This window comes from Phyllobates terribilis, unplaced genomic scaffold, assembly GCF_046119375.1.
Source record: "Phyllobates terribilis strain yellow unplaced genomic scaffold, ASM4611937v1 Scaffold_2__4_contigs__length_985480577, whole genome shotgun sequence".
NCBI lineage: Eukaryota > Metazoa > Chordata > Amphibia > Anura > Dendrobatidae > Phyllobates > Phyllobates terribilis.
The window spans coordinates 130,136,369-130,148,225 of NW_027362762.1; the positions used below are offsets into that span (position 1 = coordinate 130,136,369).

The 11,857-nt window shown below is 42.5% G+C and overlaps 1 protein-coding gene across 1 annotated transcript in view; it reads right to left on the minus strand.

The window, feature by feature from the left end:
• The window catches only part of VPS36 (vacuolar protein sorting 36 homolog), a 50,474-nt gene extending 38,648 nt beyond the window's left edge, over positions 1 to 11,826 (minus strand). Inside the window, exons 1-3 of the mRNA XM_073662615.1 lie at positions 11,642 to 11,826; positions 9,233 to 9,301; positions 3,185 to 3,255 (exon numbers count right to left, since the gene is read on the minus strand). Of these exons, the coding sequence (XP_073518716.1) occupies positions 3,185 to 3,255; positions 9,233 to 9,301; positions 11,642 to 11,737 (236 nt within the window). The 5' untranslated portion in view covers positions 11,738 to 11,826. The remainder of the gene's footprint in view (positions 1 to 3,184; positions 3,256 to 9,232; positions 9,302 to 11,641) is intronic.
• Between the last annotated feature and the right edge of the window lie 31 nt (positions 11,827 to 11,857).

An 11,857-nucleotide genomic window follows, 5' to 3' on the forward strand; every position in this document is an offset into this window, starting at 1 on the left:
AATGACAGACAGAATTTTTATTTAAATACAGGTCAGACCCCTCTTTCTTATACATAGAGGTCTCCGTATATGTCTATTGCTTATAGCTTATCTATCCATTTCATTGGAACTTTTATTCTAAATAAAACTTTTTATTCAAAATCACCTCTGAATTCCGGATATCTTTGCTGGTAAAGTTATTTTCCGTATCAATAAACATGCTCCAATGCTAAAATACTTGCCAGTATTAAAGTCAGGTAGGATGTGACCATTGATACAGGCGGTGATTTGGATCAATATAAGCTCTCTGTGGTGGACTACACAAGCAGAAATCAGGATCTCTCAGTACTATGGTCATAGAATTACCATCGCATCTCAGTGCAGATTACAGAGGCTATATACACCGTTAAATGGATGTCACTAATAAGTAGGAAGAAACGGGCAGGATCAGATGATTTGCACTAATGACAAGTGGGGGTTAACCCCTTTACCCCCGAAAGTGGTTTGCACGTTAATGACCAGGCCAATTTTTACAATTCTGACCACTGTCACTTTATGAAGTAATAACTCTGGAACGCTTCAACGGATCCCACTGAGACTGTTTTTTTCGTGGCATATTGTACTTCATGATAGTGGTAAAATTTCTTCGATATGATTGCGTTTATTTGTGAAAAAAAAAAAAAAAAAAAAATCGGAAATTTGGTGAACGTTTGCAAAATTTTGCAATTTTCTAAATTTTAAATTTTTATGCCCTTAAATTAGAGAGATATGTCACACAAAATAGTTAATAAATAACATTTCCCACATGTCTACTTTACATCAGCACAGTTTTAAAACCAAAAGTTTTTTTTGTTAGGGAGCTATAAGGCTTAAAAGTTGACCAGCGATTTCTCTTTTTTCCAACAAAATTTACAAAACCATTTTTTTAGGGACCACATCACATTTGAAGTGACTTTGAGGGGCCTTTATGACAGAAAATACCCAAAAGTGACACCATTCTAAAAACTGCACCCCTCAAGGTGCTCAAAAACACATTCAAGAAGTTTGTTAACCCTTCAGGTGCGTCACAGGATGTTTTGAAATATGGAAGAAAAAAAAAATGAACATTTAAACTTTTTTCACAAAAATGTTACTTTAGACCCAAATTTTTTTTATTTTTGCAACAGTAACAAGAAAAAATGGACCCCAAAATTTGTTGTGCAATTTCTCCTGGGCACGCCGATACCCCATATGTGGGGGAAAACCACTGTTTGGGCACATGGCAGGGTTCGGAAGAAAAGGAGCGCCATTTGACTTTTTGAATGTAAAATTTGCTTGAATAATTAGCGGACGCCATGTCGTGTTTGGGGAGCCCCTGACATGCCTAAACAGTGGAAACCACCCACAAGTGACACCATTTCGTAAAATAGAACCCTCAAGGAACTTCTATATATGTGTGTTAAGCACCCTGAACCCCCAGGTGCTTCACAGAAGTTTATAACGTAGAGCCGTGAAAATAAAAAAAAACTTTTTCCACAAAAATGATCTTTTAGCCCCAAATTTTTTTTTATTTTCACAACGGTAAGAGGAGAAAATGGACCCCAAAAACTGTTGTGCAATTTTTCCTGAGTACGCCGATACCCCATATGTGGGGAAAATAAACTGTTTGGGCGCACAGCAGGGTTCAGAAGGGAAGGAGCACTGTGTGACTTTTTGAACGCAAAACTGTCTGGAATCGAGAGCGGAAGCCATGTCGCGTTTGGGGAGCCCCTGATGTGCCTAAACAGTGGAAACTCCCCACAAGTGACCACATTTTGGAAACTAGACCCCTCAAGGATTTTATCAAGGGGTATAGTGAACATTTTGAACCCAGCGGTACGACACAGAATTTGATAACATTAGGTCATCATATTGAATAAGTTGTCATTAGTCTTGAGCAAGTGCTCACTACTTAAGTTTGCATCGGGTACTCGGGTATGCACCATGTATGGGTGCTCGAGTGACATGCTCGAGTCCCCGCCCAGAATGTTTCACGGTTGTTAGACACCCAAAAAAAAAAACATGTGGGGATTGCTCGTGCATGGCAGGCAATCCCACCGAGGTTTTTTGGCTGTATAACAGCCGCAAAACATATGGGGCGGAGACTCGAACACCCACGATACTTCGGTGCATATTCGAGTACCCGATGCAAACTCAAGAAGAGAGCACTTGCGCTCAACACTTACCTATATCGGTGTGATTACAGCTATACTAGATTCATATCGAGTTTTTATGTTTAGCAGCTGTCACACACTAAAAGACGATTTTTTTTTCTCGCAAAGACTAGTTTTTGTGATCATTTCTCCATATTTCGGCTGACAGTCATGTAAGGGCTTGTATTTCCGGGATTAGTTGACGTTTTTACTGGTACCATTTTCGGGCATGTGACATTTTTTGATAGCTTTCTATTCTGATTTTTGGGAGGCAGAATATACAAAAACCAACAATTCAGAAATTGTTTTTTTGGTTTGTTTTTTTTATGCCGTTCCACGTGTGGTGAAATTGATAAGGCAGCTTTATTCTTCGGGTCAGTACGTTTACAGCGGTACTTCATTTATATTTTTCTTTTATGTTTTGCCGCTTTTACACAATAAAAACTATTTTATAGAAAAAATAATTTTTTTGTATCGCTTTATTCTGAGACCTATAACTTATTTTTCGGCTGATGGAGCTGTATGGCGGCTTGTTTTTTGCGGGACAAGATGACGTTTTCAGCGGTACCATTTTTATTTACATTCATCATTTTGATTGCGTTTTATTCCATTGTTTGGCGGTATTTTGATAAAGCATCGTTTTTTATTTATTTTTTTACCGTGTTCACTAAAGGTGTTAGCTATTGGGACAGTTTTATGGGTCAGGTCGTTCCGGACGTGTTGATACCAAATATGTTTACTTTTATTGTTTTTTTTTCATAATATTTATGGGTACAGTATATTTTTATTTATTTATTTTTTTTTTTTTTTCACTTTGTTTTTTATATTTTTACAATATTTTTTTTTTTTTTTTACTTTTAGATGGTAAGCCTCACTGGGTACGATGAGACTGATTACAATCTCTGTACAGCACCATGGAATATAGTGGAGCTAAACAGAAAAGTAAAGTGATAACAGACCTTCAATCCAACAAAAAACTTAACGTTTACATTTTTTATTTCTACATTGGAAAAGGGCATCTCAGCAATACTCGCCTTTTACCAATACCTCCTGCTTGTTCTTCAGAGAACACAATCTGAAAAAGTGGAATAGCAATGCAAAATTCCTGCATAAAGGAAAGAAAAAAAAAGAAGTATAATGGAAAAGTTTTGTTAGTAACCAGGTAAAGATTCTTATATGAAGACATAGATATTGCCTTAAGGGAGTTGTCCGCTACTTTAAAAATTAAATTTAATTGGTCTAGGATGCTGTAAGAAATAGAAATAACCCAACACTAATCTCCCATACTGGTGCTGCTTCCGCTGCAGCCAATCATGAGCAACCTTCACATTGCGTCATATTCATTAGAATCGGACAAATGCATGATACTTGCCAAACATGCAAACATTCCTGCAGGTATGTGCAAACTCCATGTCATCTGCCCGACGCGGAACTGAGAGAAGCTGGACAACCCCTTTAAAGGGGCCCCAGTAATTCTGAGAACCGGGAACTTGAATAGCCCCTGTGTGAATGGAGAACTGGTTGATCATGCACACCTCTTCTCCATTCATTCTAATAGGAGTGCAACACTCGGCAATCTCCGGTGCTTCCATTAAGAGTGAAGCAGTGCGCATGATCAACCACTGCTCCATTCAAATGGGGCTCTTCAGCGTCACAGTTTTCAAGATCGCTGGGGGTCCAATTGCTGGGGCAATCCGTTATCGCATAGATATGTTAGATATGAGATAGCATTCAAACTTGATAATACCCCTTTTAAGGGAACCTAGCACCATTTACCTGTGTACAGTACAGACCAAAAGTTTGGACACACCTTCTCATTTAAAAATTTTCCTGTATTTTCATGACTATGAAAATTGTACATTCACACTGAAGGCATCAAAACTATGAATTAACACATGTGGAATTATATACTTAACAAAAAAGTGTGAAACAACTGAAAATATGTCATATTCTAGGTTCTTCAAAGTAGCCACCTTTTGCTTTGATGACTGCTTTGCACACTCTTGGCATTCTCTTGATGAGCTTCAAGAGGTAGTCACTGGAAATGGTCTTCCAACAATCTTGAAGGAGTTCCCAGTGATGCTTAGCACTTGTTGGCCCTTTTGCCTTCACTCTGCGGTCCAGCTCACCCCAAACCATCTCGATTGGGTTCAGGTCTGGTGACTGTGGAAGCCAGGTCATCTGGCATAACACCCCATCATTCTCCCTCTTGGTCAAAATAGCCCTTACACAGCCTGGAGGTGTGTTTGAGGTCATTGTCCTGTTGAAAAATAAATGATGGTCCAACTAAACGCAAACCGGAGGGAATAGCATGCCGCTGCAAGATGCTGTGGTAGCCATGCTGGTTCAGTATGCCTTCAATTTTGAATAAATCCCCAATAGTGTCACTAGCAAAGCACCCCCACACCATCACACCTCCTCCTCCATGCTTCACGGTGGGAACCAGGCATGTAGAGTCCATCCGTTCACCTTTTCTGCGTCGCACAAAGACACGGTGGTTGGAACCAAAGATCTCAAATTTGGACTCATCAGACCAAAGCACAGATTTCCACTGGTCTAATGTCCATTCCTCGTGTTCTTTAGCCCAAACAAGTCTCTACTGCTTGTTGCCTTTCCTTAGCAGTGGTTTCCTAGCAGCTATTTTACAATGAAGGCCTGCAGCACAAAGTCTCCTCTTAACAGTTGTTGTAGAGATGTGTCTGCTGCTAAAACTCTGTGTGGCATTGACCTGGTCTCTAATCTGAGCTGCTGTTAACCTGCGATTTCTGAGGCTGGTGACTCGGATAAACTTATCTTCAGAAGCAGAGGTGACTCTTGGTCTTCCTTTCCTGGGGCTGTCCTCATGTGAGCCAGTTTCTTTGTAGCGCTTGATGGTTTTTGCAACTGAACTTGGGGACACTTTCAAAGTTTGCCCAGTTTTTCGGACTGACTGACCTTGATTTCTTAAAGTAATGATGGCCACTCGTTTTTCTTTGCTTAGCTGCTTTTTTCGTGCCATAATACAAATTCTAACAGTCTATTCAGTAGGACTATCAGCTGTGTATCCACCAGACTTCTGCACAACACAACGGATGGTCCCAACCGCATTTATAAAGGCAAGAAATCCCACTTATTAAACCTGACAAGGCACACCAGTGAAGTGAAAACCATTTCCGGTGACTACCTCTTGAAGCTCTTCAAGAGAATGCCAAGAGTGTGCAAAGCAGTCATCAAAGCAAAAGGTGGCTACTTTGAAGAACCTAGAATATAAGACATATTTTCAGTTGTTTCACACTTTTTTGTTAAGTCTATAATTCCACATGTGTTAATTCATAGTTCTGATGCCTTCAGTGTGAATGTACAATTTTCAAAGTCATGAAAATACAGAAAAATCTTTAAATGAGAAGGTGTGTCCAAACTTTTGGTCTGTACTGTATATACACTGCTCAAAAAAATAAAGGGAACACTTAAACAACAGAATATAACTCCAAGTAAATCAAACTTCTGTGAAATCAAACTGTCCACTTAGGAAGCAACACTGATTGACAATCAATTTCACATGCTGTTGTGCAAATGGAATAGACAATAGATGGAAATTATTGGCAATTATCAAGACACACTCAATAAAGGAGTGGTTCTGCAGGTGGGGACCACAGACCACAGCTCAGTACCAATGCTTTCTGGCTGATGTTTTGGTCACTTTTGAATGTTGGTTGTGCTTTCACACTCGTGGTAGCATGAGACGGACTCTACAACCCACAGAAGTTGCTCAGGTAGTGCAGCTCATCCAGGTCGGCACATAAATGCGAGCTATGGCAAGAAGGTTTGCTGTGTCTGTCAGCGTAGAGTCTAGAGTCTAGAGGCTGGAGGCGCTACAAGGAGACAGGAGAGTACACCAGGAGACGTGGAGTGGGCCGTAGGAGGGCAACAATCCAGCAGCAGGACCGCTACCTCTGCGCAAGGAGGGACAGGAGGAGAACTGCCAGAGCCCTGCAAAATGACCTCCAGCAGGCCACAAATGTGCATGAGTCAGCACAAACGGTTAAAAACTGACTCCATGAGGGTGGTATGAGGGCCCGACATCCACACATGGGGGTTGGGCTCACAGCCCAACACCGTGCAGGACGCTTGGCATTGCCAATCTTGGTGTTCTGTGGCAAAAGTCGCCACTGGCGCCCTGTGCTCTTCACAGATGAAAGCAGGTTCATACTGAGTACATGTGACAGACGTGACAGAGTCTGGAGACGCCAAGGAGAGCGATCTGCTGCCTGCAACATCCTTCAGAATGACCGGTTTGGCAGTGGGTCAGTAATGGTGTGGTGTGGCATTTCTTTAGAGGGCCGCACAGCCCTCCATGTGCTCGCCAGAGGTAGCCTGACTGCCATTAGGTACTGAGATGAGATCCTCAGACCCCTTGTGAGACCATATGCTGGTGCGGTTGGCCCTGGGTTTCTCCTAATGCAGGACAATGCCAGACCTCATGTGGCTGGAGTGTGTCAGCAGTTCCTGCAAGATGAAGGCATTAAAGCTATGGACTGGCCCGCCCGTTTCCCAGACCTCAATCCGATTGAGCACATCTGGGACATCATGTCTCGCTCCATCCACCACCGTCACGTTGCACCACAGACTGTCCAGGAGTTGGCGGATGCTTTAGTCCAGGTCTGGGAGGAGATCCCACAGGAGACCATCCGCAAGCTCATTAGGAGCATGCCCAGGTATTGTAGGGAGGTCATACAGGCACGTGGACGCCACACACAATACTGAGCCTCATTTTGACTTGTTTTGAGGACATTACATCAAAGTTGGATCAGCCTGTAGTGTGTTTTTCCACTTTAATTTTGGGGGTGACTCCAAATCCAGGCCTCCATTGGTTAATCAATTTGATTTCCATTGATGATTTTTGTGTGATTTTTTTGTCAGCACATTCAACTTTGTACAGAACAAAGTATTCAATGAGAATATTTCATTCATTCAGATCTAGGATGTGTTATTTGAGTGTTCCCTTTATTTTTTGAGCAGTGTATAAGGTAAATCTGCAAGTAAATAGTGTTCCAATGTTTTCCCAGCCTTTGTACCGAAACTGTGGCTCCCAGGAGAAAATTACCTTGCTCCCCTCCAGCTTTCAGTCATGAAGTGCGTACAGACACAGCTCTTAGCACCGTTCACCCCGACACTTTGATTGACAGCTCACTCTGCAGCGCTGACCGTCACTGTAAGTACAAGGACGTACATACAGCTGCTGTTCACAGTACAGTGATTGGTGCCGTGACTGTAGCCACCCTGTGCACTCCCCCGTGACTGAAAGCCGGCAACTCCTGGGAAGAAAGAAGATAATTTTCTCCCAGTAGTTGCACTTTTAGTTCGGTGGCTGGGCAGTATTGTAAAACTATTCACCTGCAGATTAACCCTACAGTCATGGCCAAAAGTATTGAGAATGAGACAAATAGTAATTTTTCCAAAGTTTACTGCTTCATTTTTTGTAATGGCAATTTGCATATACTCCTGAATGTCAAAGAGTGATCAGCTTAACAGCAATTACTGTACTTGCAAAGTCAATATTTGCCCAGAAAATGAACTTTAACCCCCAAAACACATTTCAACATCATTGCAGTCCTGCCTTAAAAGGAGCAGCTAACATCGTTTTAGTGATTGATCCATTAACACAGGTGTGGGTGTTGATGAGGACAGGGCTGGCGATCAATCAGTCATGATTAAGTAAGAATGACATCACTGGACACTTTAAAAGGAGGCTGGTTCTTGGTATCATTGTTTCTCTTCAGTTAACCATGGTTATCTCTAAAGAAACACGTGCAGCCATCATTGCACTGCACAAAAATGGCCTAACAGGGAAGAGTATCGCAGCTACAAAGATTGCACCTCAGTCAACAATCTATCGCTTCATCAAGAACTTCAAGGAGAGAGCTTCCATTGTTGTCAAAAAGGCTCCAGGGCGCCCAAGAAAGACCAGCAAGCGCCAGGACCGTATCTTAAAACTGTTTCAGCTGCGGGATCGGACTACTAGCAGTGCCGAGCTAGCTCAGGAATGGCAGCAGGCTGGTGTGAGTGCTTCTGCACGCACTGTGAGGCGGAGACTCTTTGAGCAAGGGCTGGTTTCAAGGAGGGCAGCAAAGAAGCCACTTCTCTCCAGAAAAAAACATCAGGGACCGACTGATATTCTGCAAAAGGTACAGGGAGTGGACTGCTGAGGACTGGGGCAAAGTCATTTTCTCTGATGAATCCCCTTTTCGATTGTTTGGGACATCTGGAAAACAGCTTATTCGGAGAAGAAGAGGTGAGCGCTACCACCAGTCTTGTCTCATGCCAACTGTAAAGCATCCTGAAACCATTCATGTGTGGGGTTGCTTCTCAGCCAAGGGAATCGGCTCACTCACAGTCTTGCCTAAAAACACAGCCATGAATAAAGAATGGTACCAGAATGTCCTCCAAGAGCAACTTCTCCCAACCGTCCAAGAGCAGTTTGGCGCCCAAAAATGCCTTTTCCAGCATGATGGAGCACCTTGCCATAAAGCAAAGGTGATAACAAAATGGCTCATGGAACAAAACATAGAGATTTTGGGTCCATGGCCTGGAAACTCCCCAGATCTTAATCCCATTGAGAACTTGTGGTCAATCATCAAGAGACGGGTGGACAAACAAAAACCAACAAATTCTGGCAAAATGCAAGCATTGATTATGCAAGAATGGACTACTATCAGTCAGGATTTGGTCCAAAAGTTGATTGAGAGCATGCCAGGGAGAATTAAAGAGGTCTTGAAGAAGAAGGGGGCAACACTGCAAATATTGACTTGCTGCATTAACTCATTCTAACTGTCAATATAACCTATTGGTACTCATAATATGATTGCAATTATATTTCTGTATGTGATATAAACATCAGACAAACACTAATAAAAACCAGAGGCCAGCAGATCATGCGAAAATATAATTTTGGTGTCATTCTCAAAAGTTTTGGCCATGACTGTACATCTGCAAGTTACTTTCTTTAAAAAAAAAAAAAAAAAGTGAGGACAGGCTTTTACGTTGTGAAATGTAAGGTGTTAAACAATAATGCACCAAACACGGTGGTAAATGGTAGGACTTACATGATTTTTCTGGTCTCTCCAAATAAGTCTGTGAGTTGTCAGGAGAAGCGTGCCATTCTCAAATTTACTCTGGTGAAAAAAACTAAATTAAATTAATAAAGGAGAACGATTGATAAATAGCAGGAATAATATAGATGACAACTAACAAAATAGTAAAAGGTAATGTATGTCTTTTTTAAAAAATGCTCATATTAGTTAAAAAATAAACAAGCCACACTCCACGATCTCGCTCTGCTCCTACCCTTCTTGAGGAAGGAAACCGTGTTTCTGAAATGCGTAGGATTTCTCTTTGAGGACAGGAAGAGTGTTTCTGAAACGTGTCGGCTTATCTTTGGTCCATGTTACGATCCGTAGCTATCTGGTGACGTCACACGGACCTGCCTCCCGAAACTCCCATGTGGAACGCACAAGCTGAAATAGCTCGCTGGTGCACTCCTCAGCATTGATATTGCTAATCTACGTCTATTGGACCCTTTCAACCATGTGTCGACATGGTTCACTGGCTACCAGGACACTAGGATATTCTCTAGAGCGGTGGGAGATTGTTTTTTAGGTTCAGATGTATAATTTTATCTCCTATGCAGAGCAGTCATTGTTTTATATAGTGGATAAACATTTGTATTTGGGAATCTCTTTATTTGCATAGTTCATTCATGTGTAAGCATTTATACTCTTGTTTGCATCACTCATCTATTTGGATTATTTCCCAAATCTGTCCTTTCCTCAACCCGGAATCTGCTAAAATGTTAGTGAATGCCCTCATCATCTCCCGCTTTGACTACTGCAATATCCTCCTCTGTGGCCTACCTGCTATCACTCTCTGACCTCTCCAGTCCATTCTTAACTCAGCTGCCTGACTAGTTCATCTCTCACTGGCTCCCAATTGTCCACAAATCCAGTTCAAACTGCTAACACTGACCTACAAATAATCTGTCTCCTCTGTATATCTCAGAACTAATCTCCAAATATCTCCTCACATGTAACCTCCGGTCCTCCCAAGACCTCCTTCTCTCCTCCACACTTCCACCTCCTCCAATCCTTCTCCTGAGTGTCCCCCATCCTCTGGAATTCTGAGCCTCAACACGTCCGATTATCTGCCACATTCGGAACCTTCAGACGGAACCTGAAAAGCCATCTCTTACAGCTGCAATGACCCCACCACCACTGGAGTTGCCGCAACCCCCTACTGTCTCCTGTAACCCTGCAAGAGCAGGGTCCTCTCCTTTCTGTGCCTGTCATTGTATTTTATACTTGGATGTAACCCCTCCTCATGTACAGCACAATGGAATCAATGCTGCTCTAAAAATATTTGTTTATCTGTGTTGCTGTATAACTGCTTACACATTGCTAATCGGTAACTGCAGCTGGTAACTTCTTACATATTTTATATTCAGTTACACACTAATAGTTTTTGTGTATATTTATCAACGCATTCAGTGGATGAATGCCTACTGTGTCGCCATTGTGAATCATTAGAAGCCCCATTATATGACCGAGTAAAGAACTAATAATAATAAGTTATTTTTTTTACAGTGCCAACATATTCCGCAGCACTTTACAAATTTTAGGGGGGGGGGGGGGGGGACATATACAGACAATACAGAATAAGCATATCTCATATCGAAAGGAGTGAGGGCCCTGTTCGCAAGCTTACAGTCTATGAGGAAATGGGGGAGACACAAAAGGTAAAAGTACATATATTGTATAATGCAGCCTTGATATACTAAATAGGATAAATAATAATACATGGACTGGTCGCCAGCCAGTATGTGTACCGTCCTGACAGAGGCTATTAAGTGCATGGTTGGTATGAACCTGAAGTTGAAGAAGATTTTAATATGGGGGAAAACTGGGACAGACAACTGGGATGGACAGATAGTGTGTGGAGGCGATACGCCAGTCTAAAGAAATGTGTTTTTAGGGTTCGCTTGAAACTGTGGGTATTGGGAATTAATCGAACTGTCCTGGGTAGTGCATTCCAAAGAATTGGCGCAGCACGCGAGAAATCTTGGAGACGGGAGTGGGAAGTTCGGATTATGGAGGAATTTAACTACTAATAGAGCTTACAGGAAACACTTTGGTGCATAGGGACAACCCCTCTAAGCCCTGCACACCTTTTTCTGCAGCTTGTTACAGCACTACAGGTGCGGACAGCTGCTAACTACAGCAGCTCACAGGCCTCCACTATCGGAATGTCAGGAACCTCCACAGCATGAAGACAATTCTCTGCAGTAAACAATGAAGGTTCCCATTCAATGAAAGAGAGCAGAGAGCCTGGAGGATGAAGAGCTGACACACAGAATATGCGGTAGCAGGAGAGGCCCGGGCTGCAGACAGTGTACAGGGGCAAATGGAGGCACAGCACTGGTCACACAGGTGCCATAGCTACAGCAATGACGTCTCCCCCACCTTGTCCTCCCCATCTGACATGCGCACTCCACGCTGCTGGATCACCAGGGTCTCATCTATCTCCAACAATCCGGAGCACCAGGAGAAGCGATCCATATCCGCAGCACACAATCAGGAACTAATGCAGTGCTGAAGGGCCTTAGGTGATGACGTCACGATCATGTGATCAGTCACATGTGAGGAAGCGTCCTAGGGAGACTAAGTTCTAGGGCGCAT